The sequence below is a fragment of the Dermacentor andersoni genome, chromosome 1, assembly GCF_023375885.2.
Source record: "Dermacentor andersoni chromosome 1, qqDerAnde1_hic_scaffold, whole genome shotgun sequence".
NCBI classification, from domain to species: domain Eukaryota; kingdom Metazoa; phylum Arthropoda; class Arachnida; order Ixodida; family Ixodidae; genus Dermacentor; species Dermacentor andersoni.
Window position 1 is genome coordinate 159,630,719 of NC_092814.1, and position 22,925 is coordinate 159,653,643.

The 22,925-nt window shown below is 47.2% G+C and overlaps 1 protein-coding gene across 1 annotated transcript in view; it reads left to right on the plus strand.

The window, feature by feature from the left end:
• LOC126546995 (neuropilin and tolloid-like protein 1) overlaps positions 1-22,925 on the plus strand; it is a 454,676-nt gene that overhangs the window by 420,967 nt on the left and 10,784 nt on the right. Inside the window, exons 6-9 of the mRNA XM_050194788.3 lie at positions 1,943-2,183; positions 8,580-8,705; positions 15,084-15,262; positions 22,618-22,791. Of these exons, the coding sequence (XP_050050745.1) occupies positions 1,943-2,183; positions 8,580-8,705; positions 15,084-15,262; positions 22,618-22,791 (720 nt within the window). The remainder of the gene's footprint in view (positions 1-1,942; positions 2,184-8,579; positions 8,706-15,083; positions 15,263-22,617; positions 22,792-22,925) is intronic.

The window sequence follows — 22,925 nt, forward strand, 5'->3', positions numbered from 1 at the left end:
TACCTGCCCAAGCCCGTCCTTCACCCAGAAATACAAGGTGGTTGGTCTTCAAGTCTGGTACCCTACGAACGCGCACAATGGGTGATGGCACAAGAGACCGATGAGGCACTGACCGAGCAGTGAACTACATGCATAGCCAGAACTTTGGTATTGCGAATGGTGAATTTGAGTTTTTGTATATCAGGCATGTGTTCATGAAAGAACAACAGTTAGTCGCTGTTTTACGATATGCATATCTTACATTCGACTTTACATAAAACTGCGCTGTTCTTTTGCGGGCTCATTTATACATCTGCTGAAAAACGTGTTCCCTGCTGTCAGGCTGCCTTGAAGTCTTCCTTTGTTCACAATTTTCGGCTAGCTATTGCTTGAAACAGTGGGCGGGGGGATGGAGGTGCGCAGAATGTCACCGTTCCTCTCTCTCTCTGACTCCTCATTCTTTTTTACCCTTTTTTTTTCTTTGAACAGGCGAGCCTATAGTCTTCGTTCGCAAAACGTACAAGCGCTTTCTCAAAACTTTACTTAAGTTATGCTAGACAGTTTCTACCAAAGAGAATATTAAAAACGCAATCGTTGACGTGCATGTTTGCACATCGGCTAAGTTGCAAGTGCGAAGAGCTGAAAAGATTTAACGCAGAGCTATGAGCGTCGCCATATATTATTACGCAGAAATAAAAAGACTGCCGAAGGTGAAAGATCCCTGCTTGCGCGTTTAACTAAAGAAAAGTACGGCAGTAACTCATGCCCTCCCGGGGAAACACTAGCTCGAGGACCGTCACATGCACCGACCGCGATACCCTGACGACGTACGATTGGCACCAGAGGCTACACGCCGCACCAAATTTATCTTCGCCAGATTGATTTTGAAAGCACGCGTCTGCGTCCCGCAGGTGGCGGTCCTGCGATTGGCGCCGCTTGGTCTCAGCGGTGTGTTCAGCGGCCGTTCGCTTGGCATACCGCTGTTCTTAGGCCACGCGTCGCTGCTCTTGTTGCTCGCGCTCCACGGACGCGCGTACTTCGTCGGCCCGCCGCTTCGACGATTCGGTACGCATCGCATACCTCTGTAGCTTCTGCAGAGCCTTTGCACTCTTCCGCTCCTCTTCCGCTTGATACTGAGGAGTACCCATTGCTGTATCTGCAAGTAGAGGCCTACGCGCAACATAGCACAGCTAGCGCAACCGAGCCACGCCTATTTGGGGAACGCACAACCGTACCGGCGAGTGCAGCAAGGAGAGGAGACGCCAAGCGAATAGCGGCATGCGAGCGGGTGCATGGGGGGTGCGCGTTCATTGGCGAGCAACTCTGTGATCCTGGGCGGCCCCGAGTTTGACCCTGACTCCGACTAGTCAAATGAATGCTTCGCATTTAAAAAAAAAAGAAACGAAAACATATGTGCGCGCACTGTATGATTCCCTGCTCGCGCATGGAACCAATGTACACAGAAAGAACCAAACAAAATTTTGTGCCAGTACTACTATTGTTCAAATTTATGCTTCTCTGTCTATTTTAGTTGTCACCATGCCGATGTTGTGCTAGTAAAGTACGGTGCCCATGGCGAGTGTATGACGGCCAGAGCTGGAGAAAGTCAATACTGTCCCCGGCACGCAATACAGAACATCATGGAGAGCGTGCATGTTTTATAGTGTCCGCAGTGACACATAAAAAAATCGGTGAGAATTCGCGAGATACACTTCATCATAAAGGTGTCACAACCCATCTCGAAGCCTCGGCCTCAGCTAGCTTCTATGTTACTCCTTGAGACCGTAACGTAACAGATAAACATATTTTCCAACCGATGTGGCGCAGAATTCCTCTTCCCCCACTTGCCGCGGTTTCATTTCTCCACATCACACTCCCGAAAGACGCCGCGTTTCAGCGCTGTTGAGGCACTATGCACATTCCATTCGCAGCGCGTGTGTCATGTGGCCCTCTTGCTTCGCAGATGTACCTGACATTCCTCGAGTACAAGCTAGCGGACCCAAACAATTGCCGCTCCAACTTCGTGGACATCCTCGCAGAGGAGCCTCAGCACGAGTCATTGAGCCACTTCTGTGGCACAATGGCGGAGCCCACCCAGTCCAAGTCGAACCACGTCAAGGTGCGCTACTACGCCGAGCACGGCGCCCTCAAGGGCGGGAACTTCTCCATCCTCTTCACTGCCTTCAGAGAGATCTCCAGCGGAGGTGAGCACGGGCTCTAGCGCGCGTGCCCATGCGCGGTACGTGACTCAGACAAGGAACGGCGAAACGCGGAGCACCATTAGGTGAACACGCGCAATACATAAACAACGCTGCTCCCGATGAGGCAGCGGAGAAGTTCCTTTCATTTGCATGTGCGCCCGGCGGGTGCCGTAGCAGGCGCTGAGCAGCCGCCGGCGCTCGGGGCCGGCAACAGGGCAGCGAGACGAGCGCGAGCGGTCCAAGGCCGGCTGTTCGCTGCAGAGGGTCATTCCGGCACTGGCAGCGCTCGCGAATAAATTGAACCGACGCAGAAACGCGCAGCGGCGACCGGGTTGCGAGTGTGTGCGCGCGCGAGGGAGGGCTCGCACAAACCGCGCGCACGAGCAGCAAACAAGCGAAAGAGGGGAGGCATTTGGGCCGCCCACGACGAGGCTCGGCCATTTAATGGCCGGCTACTCTGGAGCATCGCTCGTCGGTCTGGCGCGCGCAGGCTTCGCGCGGGGATTCTTGCTCGCTCTACCGAGTTTCGGTTTTCCCTCCTCGCTCAGGGAGGGGTTTGTTTCTGCGCCTTATTTAATTCGCGCTGCGGGCGCCTGGTTGCGCTGTCTCGTCCCGTCACGCGTTATTAAACGCGCTGGCTTGTAAATTTGCCTACGGCGCCGCTCGTTTTTATCAACCGAGGGCCGCATTCTCTGTAGTGGGCGTCATTGGGACGCCTCAAACGAGCGTAGGCACGCCGTCGGTGCCGCTTCTCCGCCGAAGGGCGGCAGGAGCGGCGCGGTTCAATCAGGGGCCCGGCTCGGTAATCGCTCACCGAAACCAGTGGTCGATGCGGCACTCGGATAAACGGCGGTGCGTGCCAGGGCATGCCAAGAAGAGCAACGACGCACCAGCCAGTTTACCTTCTTTTTGCCACATTTTGGTAGCGTGATTTATATGTAGATAGATGGCAAGACAACGACAAGAAAACACGGGTACTGCCTTAAAACGCCACCTTGTGGTAACATGCGGTGAAATAAAATAAAGAAGTACGTGCTGATTAACGCACGCTGCCAATTGAACAGAGATAAGGCTGGTTTTCAAGAAATGTTGCAACCCAATGGCAGCGTTGTGTTTGCACATTTGCAGAACAGACGGAAAACAATTCAGACGTCTGGTAGAAAACATGTTTCCCCTGCGCGTTCACTGTTCGATGTGTATGCAGCGTTCCTTACATCCCTCAGTTGCATGTGCAGCAAACATACGCATCTTCTTCCTTCTTACTAATCGATATTTCTCGCTGTAGAACAGCAGCCCACTCGCGCCCCCGCTATAAAAATTAAGTTCGTTTTGTAAGTCCCGAAAAGGCCACGGGAGGTCGTAAAGCCCGGCGTCGCACTCCGACCTAATTTGGGTGGGTCACACGGGACTGCTTGGTGTCCGCGGAAATCTTATAGAGTCGGAGTTGCGTGTCGAGTCGATTTAAACTCTGAGACGGGGCCGGGTCAGGTCAACAAGTGCATCGCCGATGGCGACCGAGTGAGCGCTGCACAGCAACTTCGCTGTTGCTTCGTTGGCGCGGCGGACGGCGTATAGCCTTTTTAAATGAGAAAACAGACCGACCGCGTTCCGTTTACTGAAGTGGAGAATATTAGGAAAAAGCGCGGCTGAAGGGGAAAGGAGCGCAATTCTCTGACCTCCGTCGCTCCTTTGCCCACAGCTAAGTGCACGCAGACTCCTTCGCCGAGTCTGCAATGATTTCGTAAACGAGAGGACCGCTGCAGTGAGTGGTTAGTCTGCCAGAATCTGATCTGTGTTACAAGCGTGTGACGCTTGTCACAAGCGCCCGATGTAGGTATGCTACAGCACACTTACGTTACAATTTCACGCTTCCAAGAGTTTCGTGATGCCAGATTTAGCGCGTGTATTGTTCGCAGACAGCGCTACAGAACTATCAACTTCTGTTTCTCTGCAGCCTCTTTACGAAAAATATTTAAATCGGGAGTAACTCCAATTTCCCCATGTAATTACACGGGAATTGCCGAGGGACTCTAATTGGGCAGCCTGTGAACCGATCTGAATGAAATGTGCTGCATTTAACAGAAAGAGTGAAATACGAATGACCGTCGACTGCACGCTTTCATTTTTTTGTTTTATGTACAGAAATAGGTTAACATGAAAAAAAGAAACGAAAAAAAAAAATCATCGATGAAGCATCAACATCACAGATCTGGGGCCAAATCCAAAAATCGTTTGGTTCGTAAGCGGCTCTTTGCCATTAGCCAGTCACTTCCACGAACAGTATGTCCAACATCACGGCTCACTGACATCTGCTTTTACAAATATTCCCCCTTTTTCTCCTTTTATTTTTTTCTTTGTGTGAATACGGGCACTTCAACTCCGTGCAAAAAGTAAATACCGCTACTAAGTAAACGGTGACCAAATTAACTTCTTTCTATCTTTCTTTCTTTTCTTTCTTTTTTTTTATTTCCTTTTTTGGTTCTTGAAGTTTGCTTAACGGCATAACTTATTCAATGTAATGAGTGTTTAAAGAGCGTCTAAAGTCGACAAAAAGTGAACCAAAATGATGGATGTTTAAGCGAAGATTCTGTTTGACCTGGTTTATCGTCAAAGAACAGCGCTTTGTCAGCTCCATGGCAGTACACTGGTACAGGGGCAAGCGCTGACAGAACCAGGGCCCGTATTGACAAAAGCTCTCACGCTTGAATTGTTCTTACGCTTAAGCTGGTTCGAGTTCTATTCCGGTGCTGCGGGCTGTGCTGCTTCTTTCTTTCCTACAAAGCACACATTGCGCTGAAACATGCAAATAAATTTTGCAAGACTCGCTGAACGAAGTATGTGATGATTGAATTCAACTAATTTTGTCCGCTTTAAGAGCTGTATCATTTGCAGTTTACATATTTCATGTCCGTTTTCGATTAGAGGTAGAAACTGTCATCTTTTTTGCCAATTTCTGGCTAGTCTTGTATTACAATTAGAGGAATGTGAGGGCAAAATGCGACGCTCCTGCTATTGGCACGAGCGATCTGCGCGCAAATAAAGCGACGAATTGCATGCTTAGACAATAGCCGTCGCCGTATATCTGCTCCTTGTCAATTGAAGGTTATTGTATGACCGCGGTGGAGCTATTCCCGAGAAAAAAAATTTCATTGCCTGTGTGTGAGTTTGTATAGGCAGCCGATAAGGAGCCAAGATCCGTGAAAGACTTCATCTGGAGCGCTGCAGAAAGATTATTCCGAAACCTTCGTTCAAATAATGTTTCGGTTCCATTGCTGCGTTTGCTGTAACCTAACTTGTTTTGATCTTTCTAATTAGAACAGGAGGTCCCCCTACAGCCTTGAGCTTTGGGACCTCCTTCTGTATATCTTGTTACTGTGATATTATTTTGTGAGTGAATAAATAAATTCTTCTTCTTCTTCAAAGTGCAGATAATTTGTCATCACTTAACAATCGCCTACGCATGTGAATAATTTTGGGAGCCTATCTCCGCTTGTTTAGCAAAGAAGAAAGCACCCGAGAATCCAGTGATTCCTTGGTTCTCTTAACTAAATTTCTGCAAACAGCAGTTAGGAGCCCCCAACTCATCAGCTCACTTAGAGAATCCTATGTGGTCTTAAGAACATACCAGTGCACCTGGATGAGAACATTCTAGTGCCACGTGAAAGTATCGTGGAAACTTCTGGAGAACAGTTAAATACTCCCAAACAACTTTATGAAGTATACAGTAGGCATAGTGCAGCAGAGACGCGCTGTCCGCAGTACTGTTCATGGGAAATTAAGACGGACATGAAAGACAAGCCCTGTTAGCGGGCTCTCCGTGAAGTAGCCTTTACTCAGTTCACATTTACTCATGGTGCTTCCTTTTCCTTTTTTTCTCTTTTTCTCTCTCTCTCTCTCACTTTCTCGCATTTTCTTCAAGAACTTGCGAATCTTCAAAAAAACACGCCCGATGCATGGCGGATACCCGTGGAGCGAAATAATAGCGCGGTGCAAGTGGCCTATACCCAGGGGCGGGTCCAAAGAACAATAAAGGGTTTGACGTAATAGTTCTGCGGAAACCCGTAAGGTGGAGAGAAGTAATTAATAAAGGAAAAAGGAGACATACACCCAAACGTAGCTAAGTGCTACAAAGGAAACCCATACGGGTTCCTCGAAAGAAAAGCTTCGCAGTTGAAGAAAAATTCGTCCTGGTCCGGGACGAAGCTGCGAAGCTTTTCTTTCGAGGAGCCCATATGGGTTTTCTTTGTAGCACTTAGCTACGTTTGGGTGGATGTTTCATTTTTTCTTTATTAAACAATAAAGGGTGTTTTGGGGGTGCTTTATTGAAACAGATACACAAAGCTCCAACGCTCAGTTTTGTTAGTACACGCGCTTTCAGTGCAAGGTGCCTACAAAGTTATGTGTCAAAAGAAGTGCCAGCATGACTAGAAGGCACGATCATTCCGGCCACAAAACAGCTTAGTTTTATTCTATTTTTATTTTTTTATTTTATTTTGTAAGGCGCTACTTGTTTTTGTCAAGCGGCTGGTGTCTCTCATTTCCTTTTCAACCCAACATGCTTTGTCTGGAGCCTTTGGCGGCTATTTCACTGCTCATGGTCCATATACTACAGTCACAACTCCACATAGTGCCACATTCTGCTAAGCACGAGGCAAAGTAGCAAAGCACCCGCCCATGTGTGGACGTAAGGAAAGACGCAGCGTCACGCAACATTTGACGCCATAATGCAGATTTACTTTCACGTGCGCAGAAGGCTTGCGGCCGCAAACGTAAGAATTCTACATGTGTAACCCGCCGCACGCCCCGAACACTTGTAATTTTACTTACGCAAACATTTGGGCGTTCAAGTTTCACAAATGCACGCTGGTTACTTCTGCGTGCATATTTGCGTCCACTGTCAGCTGACGCTAAAGCAGCCAAGCCACATCTGTCGGCCAGTAACGTTACCGTAGCCAAACTTGTCAAAGACGAGATGAAGTCAGAGCTGTATGTAGGCGTTTGTTCAAAGCCCGAACTGCGCATTTCTGGCACCTTACGGTGGTGCTTTCGAGCTACAACATGCCTGGCAGCGTTGTTTGTGATCGCCGTTTACTATCAGTGTTCTCGTAGGACGAAATGGACGCAATCTTGATGACTAAGACTAAGTGGCAGAATGAGTAGGCACGTTTTGGAAACGTGCTGTTGCATTCATCTCTGCGCGTCGACTCGCTACTTGTTTGTGAGTAAAACACACGAACATTGAGACCTTGAGCTAAATTATAATTTAAGAAAGAGAGGGAGGGAGGAGTCGTTAAGGCCACCTCCCTCCCCCCCCCCCCTCCCCCGTGAAGTACCTGACACTTTGTGTAACGGAAACAATAGTATTTAACCTGCAATTCTTAACAGCGGTCGAACAAGGGATGGAGCCAACGTTTCGGCAAGGAGACTTGTCTTGGGCACTGTGACCCTTTTAATCATCTTGTAAATGTTGGTTCCGGCGTTAGACGTCCTCTGTTCGACCGAGCACTGCTGATCATTTCAAGTCTCACCTTCCTGTGTACCTCTGCCTTGTTTGTAATCTGCAACGTGTGACAAGTACAGCGTTTCTCTATCAACTATTCGTAATGCTTCCTTAAGCATGAACAGATTTTTTATTTTATCTTTTTCAATCACTACACGTTTGTATCTTACCATACCCTGAGCGCCATTCACTCACGCTCGCCATAATTTCTCATTGTTGAGAGAACAATCGTGTTTCAAATTTATTGTTGCGCAAACACATTTAATAAATAAAATAAAACTATATGCAATATCTATGAGGCCATCCCTAATTAGCCTCAAGGTTTTCCAAGGATGCGCAGTAGTAGCCTGTTTCAGCTTTTCATGAGGTGCATGTCTATATCAGTTCAAAGAAGATAAAAAAATCTCGGCTATACATGCATATTGAGCATTTGATAGGATATGTACGTACATTACCAGTGCTCGTAAATGAACTGCTCAATCTCTTAATATAAGAGTAAAGAATCATGCGATTGGTCCAGTGACTATAAAGGTACGAACAGAAGAAAAAAAAAGTTGCTGCCGCAACCACCCCTAAGGCTATAACCCATTAATCCGCCGCTGACTGAGACCAAGCAGGAACGAAAACGCAACTTCAAACAACTATTACATGCGCATCTTGCGGCAGACTGGTTCAGATCACCAAATTGGTGATCCTCGCCACACGTGGAGCTGTTTATTAGCTGCTGAGGCACGCAGCAGCAGCATCGTTACGAGACTAACGAACTGTAGGTTGCAGCCGAGCCTGTATCCGCCCGACATCTAGCGACGTTGTGCGATTAATGCTGCAGCAAGCTCACTCGCATCGGCACCTGGCATAATGAGTGTCTTGTTCTAATTGTGGTCCTTTGTCGCGCGCAGAGAGGTGCGATCCGGAAACAGAATTCAGTTGCGACGACGGCTGGTGTATCGATGTGAAACTGAAGTGCAACGGCCAGTTCAACTGCAAGTATCGCTACGACGAGGAGTCGTCAATCTGCCACGTCGGTGAGTAACTCAGTCAAATGTGAATGCTATATTTGTTTGCTTTCTCTAGCGAGCTGTCTGTGCTCTCTTGCTATCTATTTCATTTTATCTTCAAGGTTCCCAAATTACGGGTGCGGCGGCCTTAGAGCTCACAAGCTAGAGCTTAGCATTGCACGTCCTTTCATCGCTGCCACCCGGGCCTTTCATCTATCGGCGAATGCCTCTGCGTCCGGAAAGCGAGTCAAAACTTATTTCTTCCGAAATGTCGGACGATCAGAAGATTTATCTACCTACATCATCTACCCACAATGGTCTAGCTAAATTTCATAAGATTGATCCACCTCCGTTTCGCTCCATGTGCTGTACATGTAAAGAAAAGCTTGCTCGTTTCCTTACCCTGTTTTGCCAAGAAACAGCGGAACAAAGTAAACAAAAGCATGGAGGCCAAGCAGAAATGGTTGCGGCTTTCTATACTGGACAGGGCGGTAAGAAGACAACGAAGTGAGTCGTATACTTTTTTGAAAACAGAGAGAAGGAACGACAGGGAGGTTAACTTGACGCACGTCAGGTTGCTACCCTTCACTGGAGAATGTGATAAAGGAAAACACTAATCACGCGCACACTTGAAGGTGCGCAGCAAGTCTATAAACGGTCGCCGAGACCTGTCGACTTGGAGGCCAACGCGATCGCTGCTTTCTGCGCCTGCGACACGCACGGCCATATGTCCCAAGGGTCTTCGTTTATGAAAATGGCTCTGAGTCCAGAGGTCCGCATTAAACTATATCACACTAAACCTGTCTAAATTAACCTGGACGGTAATAAAGGCGCAGAATTCGTTCAAAACTTTTTCGCTCCCGCACATAAGCGCATCACCCATTCCAACGAGGTACGAGTAAGCCTTCGTATATGTCACCACAAGCCAGAGGTGTCGCATTAGAGTGATAATGGAGCCTTTGTCAAAACGACTACTTTGTTTACGCACGTATTACCCTCACTGAAATTCTTTAAGTTTCAAGTGCAAAATGGAGGTGCGAATTTAGCCGTTGTATGTGGCTTTATGGCAGTACGCTCCGCATTGCCGTGAAGCTTCTTGTGGAAAAACTGCGGTGCGGCTTCACTGCACTGTTTTTTACGCAATGCAGGAAGCCGCATGCCGTTTCAACAGGTAGTGATATCGAGAGCAGCAATGACTGAACAAGACAGAGATAGAAAGAGATGGAAAGACAGGAAGGTTAACCAGACAAAAGTTGTCGATATGCTCCTAATGGCTCAATAAGGGTGCGGCTTGATTCAGTAAGCCAAATATCAACGAATACGTTCTTATTTATTTATTTATTTATTTATTTATTTATTTATTTATTTATTTATTACAAAGAAACGCTGCCAACAAGTTGAGGCATGTATAAATTCATTTGCAGACAGGCACTATACATCCATTTCACAGCTGAAAAGTGCATTTCAATACGTGTACATGCAAACGTTAGCCCCGCTTCGTTTCGCAAAGCAGTTGTAGCGCGAATCCAATAACCGTCGTAGCTAGCACGAAATGAGAATGACCAAAAACGTTCGTCTTACGACATCTTGTCACGGAGCGTTAGACAGCGTCCTTCGCCTTTCTGTCAATTCTGCCTCACGCGAAAATGGGAAAAAGAAAGAAGCACAGTGGTGGAGGAGGAGCGGGTGCAGACTGCCTCCATTGTCATCACCGCTACTGGCTCGATGGCTACCGTATAACCATCGCCATTACAGAGTAATGCGAAAGAAACTCGAAGGAATCGGCGCCTATCGAACGGCACGGACTTTAAAAAAATGTTTATATACCAGGCGATTATTTTTAATTAGGAAGAGGCTTATCAAATATCACCTGCATACAATCACGCAATTCTGTCACACCGGCTGTATTACCAGACGAGGTGGACATGTAGGAGAAATCGCAGTGCGATAATATAGCCATTTAACAAAGTCTCCCTAATTAAACTTTTTAATTATTCACTTAGGGACGTATGACCCAATTTTGAAATTAAAGCCTTGCAGTAAAAACTGTAAGTTATATCCGTTTAGTGGAGAGACGCTCAGGCGGAGCGATTGCCGGCCCAGTCTGCCAACCCCGCTAACCACCACCACCGCCACCGTATGAACTACTTGGCATATCAAGATGAAAGCTTGTAAAAATAAATTGTACGCTAAGGAGAACGTTGTACATTAAGAGGCTGCGAAGTAGTTCTGCAGGAACCGGAAACGATTCTGGCGAGAGCACGCGGGACGCGGCGGGCTCTGTGTCTTGAACTTTGTTTCATTGTAATTCGGCTTGCGATGCTTCAAGGGCCGCCGATGTCGGTTTATATTTTGTTTCGTTTTATCGTTTCTTCAGTTTTAGTCCTCCGTAGCTTTCCATGTTTTCTTTTTTCTTTCTTTACTTTTTGCTGCTGTTGCGAAGGCACCAGTGCGGCATTCCCCAGCAGCGCCCATTACGCTGTCGTAACATGCGGCGCTTGCAACGAACGAGAAGAGCCGTGACTCATGACGTCAGAGGATGATGATTCTTCCTGCACGCGTGACGTAAACCACGAGGCTGGTAGATCTACCTCTCGCCCCGAAAAGCATAGGAAAGCAAAATGCACGTCTAGTAGCACTCCAGTCATAATTCCAGCCTCTAAAAAAGAAAGGGGGGGGGGAGGGGGGAAAGGGGCAACACGGCGAATACAACAACACTACAACTCCCACTAAAGAGACGATTTCGGTGCGCAAGAAGAGGCAAAAAAGAAGAAAAAGCAAGCGCATCGAAAAAAGGAACTCGTCACGCGGAAATATTCCGCCAGCGAGAGCGGGCGACCGTCGACTAAAGTTTCTCAAGCCGCCTGTTTTTCAGCAATGCGAGAAGAGACTGCGCGAGTAGGCTGCGGACGCAGCGCTGTATGGACGTTGAGCGCATGAGCTCCCAAAGCCGCTTTTTCTTTTCTTTTCTTTTTTCTTTTTTCCCACGTCTTCTTTGGCTCTTGTCTGTGTCCGGATGGGGAGAAGCACTGTTGGAGCACGTGAAATAGGCCGTTCTATTCATTCGTACCCACTCTTTGTCGGAATTCGGGAAGCACCGCAGGATCCGGGGTAGTAAAAATGTAAAAGCGTAATAACCACTACACATCAGTACATCAGAGACGCGGGGACGGGTGACGTAAAGCGAGAAACGAATCTTGTCGTGGCGACCAAGGCGACGACGTGCATTTTTTCCTAATTTTATTATTACCCTTCTTTGTTTTCTTTCTCTCTTCTTTTTCTGCTCGCTGGAGCTTGCCCGCAGAACGCTCCGCCGCTGATGAGCGACCCTTGATGAGGGCAACCAGACTGCTCCTTCGCCGCTCGCAGATGCTGAAGCGTGCGCGCAGATAGCACCCGCAGCGGCGGCACACGCACGCACACAGGGGCGCTCTAGCGCGAGCCGAGAAAGGACGAGGAGGGGTTGCGATACGGCTCCAAGGAGCCGCCACTGGCGGCAAGTCAGCGAGACAAAGCAGCAGCAGAGCAGCGCCCGGCCGAAGGTCTCACGCGCTGGGCGCGCGCGTGTGGCAGACGAAGCAAGAAGCCGGCGGGGAGAAATGTTCCCGGTCATTAGGAAAAATCGACGCGGGCGCTCGCAAAAGGCCATCGTCGAGCACGTTGCTACCATTGCCGCCAGCGCCAGTGTCGTCCCCCTGCAGCCAAGCGAAGCTGCGGGAATTGAATCCTCATTGAGACGAAGCTTTTAGGTACTTTCTTCGTCGAACGGCGAGCAACAAGAGTGGAGAGCGTAGAGGAAGCAGCACTGCCTGCCGCCTTATCGCGCTCGCCGGGTTTCCTACAAAGCGAGCGGTTCGCGACCTCGTTTGAGCACGGGCCCGCGTACCCTGACAACGGCCGCTGTCGTGACCGAGCACCGCAGGCGCTGTAGCGCGATGCGCCCTCCCCGCGAACCACGCTCCCGTCTATTATCTCGTCCAAGTCTGCACCGTTGTATAAACGACACCATGCCGCCGCCTCGTCTGGCGCACTTTAAAAGTGAAATCGCGTAAAGTTTCATCAATGCCGCCTCCGTTCAGTGGGATCGCGTATGGCGCCTTCCTTTTCCGAACAAAGTGCAAACGCAAAAGGAAAAGCGCGAGAAAAAGCCCGAAGTCGTACCATGTGGCTCAGCGATATAAAATACCTTTCTCTATTTCAAGAAGACAGCATTTGCAACAAATTTCAAGTCGGCGATACAGACTATGACAGTGATATACTGCTAATAAGAACAATTCGGAATGCGTTACCTATTGTATCATATGATTTTAATGCCAGCTACAATGGTTAAATCTCTTCGAGCTCACAGACGAAGGACCTATATTGACATGCGCTAAAGGTTGGATCGTTTCGCTTACTCAAGTGGCTGCTCTCACTACGGACATAATCTAGGCAATTTCCAGAGTTTACATAAAAAAAAACCTTTGCTTGACCTCACCAAGCCACAGTACTGGATCCTATCACATTCCCGTATAATGGCGAGAAAATTTCCTTAAAAAATTGTACCTTCTTTTTCTCACTGCGCTTTCGGAAGAACGTCGCCCACGACAGGTGCACTTCTCTTTCTTTTTGACATCCGAGGGCTTCCTTTCATTATTTCTGTTCTTTAAATGTTTCCACCAAGACAAAGGGTCTTTTTCTATTTTGTTTTTTTTTTCCTTTTTGTCTTAATGGCGCTGTCTTCACTAAGCCCAACGGCAGCGCAGGTAGAGCCACGGGCGATATAAAAATTGGATATCTGCCTTGTGGTCTACCCGCAGATACATCGTTTAGCGATGCTGATGGAACTTCTTGAAAGCTCCGCTACTTTTTCACATTATTAACGCCATTTCATAATTGTTTTACTGACCTTTTTATATGCAGTGCGTAGCAGCTGTCTAAAATGGGGCTCCAACAGTTATTTATTTTTATTTATACCTTGTCTTTGTTTTCTCTATTTGCCGTCTAACTTCTGTATTAGCGAAGTAACTCGTCGCGTCGTTAGCATTCGAGTAAAGTCTGCGCATTCGCTTACGTACTTGATTCTATGGCCGCGCATAATTCCTGGGAGAGCCGACTCACCACGAACGCGAGGTCTTCTTAAATCGAACATATTTATTACCTCCCTGGAGTCTGGCGTTGCTGTATTTCTCGCCGAGTAGACGACGGGGCATTTGCGAGACCAATCGGCTTATATGTCATCTGTACCGGCACTACAGATAGGGCTGATCACTGGTTCTGTTCTCTACGGATTTCCACAATGAAACAACGAATGGGGCCTAAATATCCTCACTGCAAAAAAAAAATTGTCGCCTTCAGGCGCATAATTCTTTTATTAAATGGGAGCTATATTTGCCTTGCTCCCTAAGCTTTGGCGTGGATACTCGGTCGGGTTCTCAAGAGTAAACCGTACTGATCCAGTGGTAGATGTCCCTCAGTGGAAACGCATGCGCCAGTGAATCACGTTGTCTGCATTTCCTTGCTTCTGCTTCCTATTCCCGCCCCCGCCTTTTCATTGGTCAGGCACTGGCGTGTCCTGAAACATTGCGTGGAGGTGGTGCTCGTGACATAAAAGCAACGCACCTGTCTGCAAGAAAAATTCCTTTCACCCTTTGTGATGCACCTTCTACGCTGTGCGCGAAGACGCTGCGTGCGAAACGTCCACTGCCTCCGCAAGTGACATGCCCCGCTGTGCCTACTAGCAATTGTAGATATGCCGCCGGGGCCGCTGTTTTTTTTTAGTCATCTGCGATGTGTACAGAGTCCGCCGCGCGCTGCATTTTCGCAGCTTAGTTCGCGTTGATGCGAGCGGCAGCAAGAAGGTGAATTCGTTCGCTGCTGCTGCGTTTTGACAGCGAGTTTCCGCGGTCATCGAGTGAAATGTGTTCATGTTTGCTTGTGCGCGCGTGACTCCATTAGCGTGTGCCTATGTTTACAATTTTATATCGCCGATAAAACTACTATCCTTACTTAGTATAGCTGTTCACTAATTTGCTATCGCAATCGATGCTTCGCCTTTCTGGCGAAACTGTGACTTTCGTTTTGGACCGTGGTCCCACCCATCACTGGCTTAGAGAGCAACTCGAGCTTTTCTGGGGTTGCAGAAATCGTCACTCCTCTGCGACGGGCTGCAGCCATGCTGTGTGCTCCCTTTTCCGCTCTATCGCCTCGTACTCTTATTGCTCCCCACTTTCTAATGTGGGATAGAGAACCGGGCATGCGTCTGGTTGACCTTCTTGCCTATACGTTCTTAGCTTTACTTTGCACGCATGTTCCACAATGCCCGATTCACGGGCTCCTATCTACCCCCTCATGCTGAGATCAGTTCATAAGAGAATTCAAGACACTTACGACCGCATTGTGAACCGTGTGACGTATCCAACGCAGGCTCAAATGTCGGCGTGGTTCTCTCGATGAAGCACATGGTGGTGATCCTGGTGGTGTTCTCGGCCTTGGTAGTTGGAATGTGCGCCTCCATCGGCATAACCTGCCACAACAAGATCCAGGAGCGCCGGCGCCGGGAGCGCGAGTACAAGCTGCGGCGCTCCAAGGAGGCTTCCGTCGAGGTAAGCGCTGATAGTTCTGCGATCTAGTCCCACAGGGCAGAGATGCATGTTTTGGCTTTACTATCGCAACGTAGCAAAAGCCGCAATCCCACACTGTTTAAGAACATCCGTCGTTGAATGTAGCGTACATTTTAATAATGATCGTGCAATTGTAGTCAGATAAATAAATTGAATAACTCTCAATCAATATTTTCTGCAGTAAAACCACAACAGACAACCCTATGTTCCTCTTGGTACGTGAAAGTACCACACGAAAAAAAGGTTAGACAGATGGATAGATACGCAAAGCTAACTTGAGAGAAACTAGAAGACCATATAACGATGCACGTTCATGAAACAGCCCTGCAATTGGCACCTGTGCCTTTCGCATTGCCTGCCTCAACTGCGGATGGCTGCGGTTCAGTATTTCGTGCAGGATGGTAGAAAAGTCGTAAGGATCAATTACGGCATGTATGCTTGAGCACGGAGTCCGCGTACTAGAGTTCTGTCAGTGAACGGTGAAAAGAGAGGGCGAATTGCAATAGGTCACTAGCCACTAGCTATTATACGCTGCGAGGAAAACTTCTTCAAATTGTCAAGAGTCCGCGATGTGGTGCAGCCCCTCCACATTTCGATTTCTCGTCAGTACCACTCCTTGCGCAAAGACTTCTTTTGGTAGATGGCACATTCTGTGATGTTTTAACTAAGTTCCGGGTCTTGAAAAAGAGTCATCAACGCACCAGGACTGCACTTTCGTTAATGGGTCCACTAAGCATGTCAATTCGAGGAGTGTATTTTACACTTGTTCACAACACAAGCAAACGCTACCGTTTGTCGCACAAAACATTCTCAAAAGCGGCAGAATTTTGCATTCTGAGTGCTGTGAGCTTTTTTTTTTTTTTTTTTTTTTTTTTTGCCGGAAGTGCACGCAGCTGCAACTGGTTCATCTTACGGAAAGCTTACGGTATTTTCACTGCGACAGTTCATCGCTCTCTCACTAAATTGCTAGAACATTGACTTCAGCAACATTTTGCTGTCATGAGAATCGTTTAAAATGAATTCCCAACCATACTGGGAACTGTGACAGGTGATCAGATGGTGGATAAACTAGATGCTGCGTCGCAAGCTTTAGATATACTGGAGACACTTGTTGCGTTCTCGCCATCGACGTCGCTTCGTGAGCCGGCTAAGTCGTGTTTACTCTGCAGTACTGTTCCTTTAATTCGCGTCTCAATAAACCTCTAGATTGATGAGCAAGTTACCTTGTGTTTCTTGTATGATACCATTCCTCTATAGTTTGCTCCTCAATAAGCCTCTAGCTAGACCGTACATTAGATGCACTGCCACACCAATGTGCCTCATGATAGCCTATATATATATATATATATATATATATATATATATATATATATATATATATATATATATATATATATATATATATATATATATATATAGATATAGATATATATATGTGCTAGTTCGTGCTTGCATCCCATGAAGAAAAGTGCATCTAAGCGCACTCACTGCAGTACTGCAGGTGCTTCTGTAGAGCACTGCCTCATCGAGCGCCCACAGTATAAACCGCTACGACGGTTGCTTCGCAGTCACCTCATTTATTTGGGTGTTCTTTAGCTGTGAAGAAAGCACTTGCACCCTCATCGTGTTCTACCTCGCAAACAAAGACTAATTCTAAAAGCCCTTCTTTTTTTTTTTTTTAATGCGTAAGCATTTTTATGCCTATCCAACGAGGAAACCCATCCGTCCATCCGCCGCGCAAGACGGTCGCTTTCAAGATAGGGCTCGCAGCAACAATCGAATTCACCTTCGTGCTGCCCCTCGCTCCAACGCGAATTAAGCGTCGAGAACACAGGCCCGCGCGGTCGCGCCATGCACAGCCGCCGCCACAGTACAGATGATTACCGTTGATAATGGTGCGACGCGGGCGGGTAGGGGTAACCGCTTGTAATGATCGGAACGTCAGCAGCGCACCTGGCGCCGCCACCTGCAGCAGTTTGCTTGCGTCATCAATTCACCTTGCGCCGCCGTCCTCAACAGTTCGTGTCTCCGCAGCGCTGTCGTTTAGACTGGTTGGATCACGTTTCATCACATTCATGACACCGGGCTGCGTGGAGATGAGCAAATGGCTCAACGCTTACGCATACTTAGACAACTCCCTGAGGAGTTCCTGCTTAATTTTTTTTTTTTTTTTGGGGGGGGGGCTGTGTTCAGATACATTTTTGTGATTGATTGTACTCTACGAGCACTAAGGTGTGTTTTTTTTTTCATGTGCTAGCGCTCTTAATCGTTTTAATTAAGCACGAGTGCACGACACTTATGATGTTATCTTGATGCGACAGCTTCAAATGGCCCATTGAGCGAAAAACCCGTAGTCTGTCCTCTGGAGCAGTGAAACGGCTGGTAGATTCCCATTGACTGCGACGCCAGGTCACGAGCGTGCCTCAACGAGGCAGAGCGGGCGAAGGGGAACGTCTGCGGCACCAAGAGCGCGCCAGGCGTTGCGTGAGGGGAGAAAGCATCGCCGCGACGCCACGTCACTCTCGCTCGCGCTCTCGGAAGCCTGTGTTATCCGCGTGTTCCTTGTCCACGCACGCTCTCAACTACACCTCAGTAAGGCCAAATCAAAACGCGCTAAGCGTCTCAACGCGCTCGCTTGCCCACGAGAAGTTAACTCGAAGGACCGCTCAGTGGTGTTCAATTGGACATTAATGTTTTCGCATTCATGACTCATAAGAAGTGTTTAGGTGTCCTCAGATTTTTCCACAATGCACTTTAACAAATATGAAGCAAAATCGCACAACCGCAGTGTTATCTGACGTAAATAATATATCTGGTTTTAACGACGATTATATTGTTTTAGTGCTTTTTTTTTTCTGGATGTCTCATACATGCTCAATGCAGGTGTTTATGCTCATATATGCTCAATGCATAATGTGTACAAACACGTACACACATACATTCTGTTAAAAAGAAGCTTATTTCTCCTTCTTCACTTTTTGTTTAACACCGCCTACAGCAAGACGCATTAGGCGCAAGCGAGCTGTTCTTTTTCGACACAAGAATAATTCAGCAAGACAAACGACAGATAACTGCACGGAAAATTTAACTATAGAAGAAGCGTTTCGTGAGGCACTTATTCTTAAGTTCCACTAAACAACTAGAAGGAAGTATTTCTGCCTGGATATCTATAAATTCGAAACTGATCTGGAGCATGTACCACGAAAAAATAAGAACACACGTTAATAGCTTTTTGTACAAAGTACGATAATGGCGAACCGACTGAATCGCAAATTCTGTGCGGTTGCGAGTTTTCCCATGTTTTCAATTTTTTCACAATGGTATCTCTAAGTCAGATATAGGTGGCGCCGTGGCACGAGTGCTCTCAGTCGATGCCAAGCCGAGTCCGGAAGCATCCAATTATTCTCACTCGCTCCAGTGGCAACGCGCATGGCTCAACCAGAGCACTTACGTAAACGTGTTATCAGTGCAGCTCACGCCATCAGTTGCTCGGGCAACGGGCAGTATTTTTAGACTGCTTTTACTTGAAATGAAAATAAAAGAAAGGTATGTAGTCACCATACGATTGTGACGGCTACTTCTTTTCGCATAGCAGAAACAATCATAATAAAAAATCTGTAAGAACTGACGTCATAGGGCGGAAACATCTAGAGCATACTGCCACACACACACGAACATATCGAGATAAAAGGTTAGGACAAGTTGCACCACACTCAGCCCCTACCTATACGTGTATGCCGAGTTCCAAACATATACACAAGGCCGCGATGCAGTCAGAAATGAGCAGGTGAACTGACGAGGAACTGTGACAATAATGCACGCAGAGATACAACAATCAAAAGCAAGCTTCACTATACAGAATACAAAAAAGGGTATGACACATATTATACAAGCGCACATAAATATAAATATAGGAGCGCTTTGTGCTCCGTTGTGGTCACTGTTCACTGCGGCATCCAGTACTCCTTAAGTATGCCTGTCTTTGAATAAATATTTGAGTGCATTCCACGCTTTGCGTTGTGTTGTTTTCGATGGGCAAGCTAGGGCCTAGTAATATTGCGAGTGAGAACAGTCGGTGAGGATCAGTTGAGTAGTAGCTTTTGTTATATAACTGCCGTCTAAGTGCAGCATGTATAGTACATTCTAGGAGAAGGTAGCGAACATCCTCATCGTCGTTGCTACAGGAACAACCCAGTGATGAAGCCCGTTTTATGCGATATAGCCAATGTTTTGCGTATGGTGTTCCAAGGCGCAGTCAATTAATTAGTGTCTCGGTATTTTTGAGAGGTCTACATCCAGCTAGTATTTGACACAGCTAGTAGTCCACTTCGCAAATGATCAATTCCTTTGTATTTTCATTAAACCAGGTGGCAATACACAATTCATACTTTAGTACTTTTAGTATAGGCGTCGCGTATCCACTAACGATAAAGGCATCAGTTGAATTTCCGCATCATAATGGGCTGATTGTGCCAGGGAGTCCAGTAATTCATTGCATGCTATGCCAACATGTCTCGGGACGCACTGAAATATCATGTCTTGTTTTCTTTCAGTAGCCCGAGTTAAATTATTTAGTATGTCATACGTTATTCGTGCGTGTTGCTGGCTGTCATCAATATTTTAAAGACATGCTAAGCTAATTTATATCAAGTTGTACGTTTTTTATGATGACTACCAAGAAAAAATGTTGAAAAATGTTGCTCATTGACATCTATAGGAGCAAATAATCAGAGGTTCTAAGAAATACTCGGCCGAAGTTATTCCCTTAGCACGGCGTTATGGAAAGCACGCGTCGCCACAGCGAAAGCATGCCGCAGTTATGTGGCTGGGTTAGAACCATAGTGAACATGGGAAGGGGCGTACAGAAAGAAACCCACGGTGAGGTCAGCCTACTATCAACAGCAAAAATATTTTAAAAAATGATGCAGAAACTCCTCTGGGAGTTGCCTAAGTATGCGTAAGGATTGTGCCACTTGCTCATCTCCACGCACTCGGTGTCATTATCAATGTTATGAAAGTTGATTCGACCAGTATTAACTCTTATCAAACCTCATCGGTCGTTATCAACCTTATCGAATATGATCTGACCCTTATCAACTCTTATCGGTCCTTATCAACCTGTATGTCCAGCGAAGCTGTTGCAAAAACACTCCTACATTTGCTACAAGGGTACGCAATGCTTTATTGATGGTTCGGATGCTTGTTTTGAGCTTGTTCTTAAAAAAAGTATGAGGCTTTACGTGCCAAAACCACGATTTGATTATGAGGCACGCCGTAGTAGGGGACTCCAGAAGTTTGGACCACTTGGGGTTCTTTAACGTGCACCTAAATCTAAGTACACGGGTGTTTTAGCATTTAGTCCCCATCTAAGAGCTTGTTCTTTACTGAAACGTATGCTGTTCTGTGTGTTGTATGGGTGATTTGAATGAATGTATGCACTCCTCGCTTCACTTTGCTGAGCGCTTGTAGCCTCTGCCTTACGTGGGTATGAGTCATTGCATTTTCTGCCTGCTCACGGAGGTATGATCCATTGCTTAATGGGGTATGAGTTATTGTTTATGAGGGTATGAGCCATTGCATTCGTCTTACGTGACGGACGGACAATATTCTCGTTAGGTAGGCATAGAAATGCTTACGCATATAAAATAGATGGTTTCATACGTATAGCAGTTAAGAGAAAGCGATGACATCGGCGTGCAGCCGTGACTCAGTGGCTGTAGTATCTGCAGTTGAGAATGAGGTCACGGGTTCGCCTACCAACCACGGTGGTCGCTTTCAGATTGAGGCGGAATATGAATACGCTCGTGTGCCGGTACTCTGAATGCACGTTAAAGAACTCCAGGTGGTTGTATTTAATCCGAAGCCCTCCACTACGGCGTTTTTCATAGCTCATTATAGTTGGTTTGGGACGTGAAACCCCATAATTCTTTTTTTTTTATCGTGTGTTTATCCGATCACTCATCGAAGCAGCTAGCGTGTGACAGATCCAGTGAGGCAAACTTGCTCCAACCAGCCCTAAACTGGTGATTTTTCGTATTATAGAACAAAGTATTATTTATCATTTACACAGGGCAATTAATTATTAAATGTCTTTCCCGGTTTAACCGGCCGTTGCGAATAAAACAAGCACCAAATCACTACGTTTTGTAAACGAAGAAAAAAATTAAACCTTATCTCAGGATTCGTTCGCGATACGCACCAGCAGTTAATTACCCACGTGGTAAGTAAAACTGCACTTTGAAAAAACGCATTGTAAAGAAATTTAGAACAGTGGACGATCATTGTCAACAATGTGCCTTGCGCTCGTAGACATAGGCATTCTTATTTGCAGTACATCTCGTGTGCGGTAGTAGCAAGTTTGGCAACAATAAAACATCCACGCCAACTTGTACTTAGATGCTTCTTTGTATGATCAGGTTGTCCTCCGATCCGTATATGTAGACTGTCAGTAAGGCGCACTTTGCTGAGGGTAAATTGTTAATAAAGGAACCGTATGCTCGCGCTGGTATGTCGCTTACGGGCCTTCTAACCCGGAAGCCACAACATACCCCTACATAACACCTATCCCTCATACGTGGTACTATACTACTGGTCTACCCTGCCATAAAAATGTATTGATAATTTGATGCAGCGGTTGAATAATTTATGGATTGATCTTTTTGCCCCAAATTTACAGTTGCGAATTTAAATAGTAATACCATAGTAAAGAGCTCCGGCTCAGCTATAAAGCGCGCGGAAATGTCGGCACAAACGCGTTTACGCATTCCATCTATCGGAATGCGGTCGGCAAGATAGGAATCTAAACCGTGGCCACGTTCTCAGCAGCCAAATGCCATAGCCGCAGAGCCACCGAAGCGAGTGCCGCAAAACATGCTCATCACAGTTGATAAAAAGGTACTCCAAACTAGCGGGGAAAACGCGCGACGTAGTAACAGGCGAGCAGCAGCATATTCCTGCCGCGGAGCGAATGAGCCTCGGAGCTATTGTTTGCGGCATGCCGCTCGTCGCCGCCGATTGGCGATACCAGTGATCAGCGGCCCATTCATTCGCGTGGCTCAACGCCGTATGGAACTACACCCGGACTCCCTCTATCAGCGTCTCTCATTTCAGCGCGGAAGCAAGGTCGCCCGCACGTGCTGGCGCGTTCTGCTGCGCGCGTTTTTCTCGCTGGTGTGGACGTTCTTTAACTGTTGCGTATCTGTCGCAAAAAGCAGCTTCGATGACAGACCGCGGTTGCCGTAGCTTAGTCACGCGAAACGCTGGAATTCCCACGGCCGCTCGATCAATGACCACATCGAGAAGGCCGTGCCTGTGAGCTCCACGTACATCCTCCGTAGGTGGGTCTTGACCTGTCCGCCGGAAACCTGGAGGCAGCGCTGGCGCTGCAAGCAGCTGAAATCGGCGCGCGCCGAGCGGGTGGAATGCCACCTAGCGCACCTACAGCGACGACTTTGGTGGGACCCACGGTGCTACGACCCGAAGACGACGACAACGGCTGCTACGTGCCCGAGGTATGGCAGCTGCACCTAGGCCGTTTCGCAGAAGTCAAATTCACAAATCTTTTTGTTCGTGAGTGTTCTTTGCCGTTAGTCATTCGCTTTCGCTAATGATATATCCATTGCCAGTATTGGCTTAAGTTTTCTTC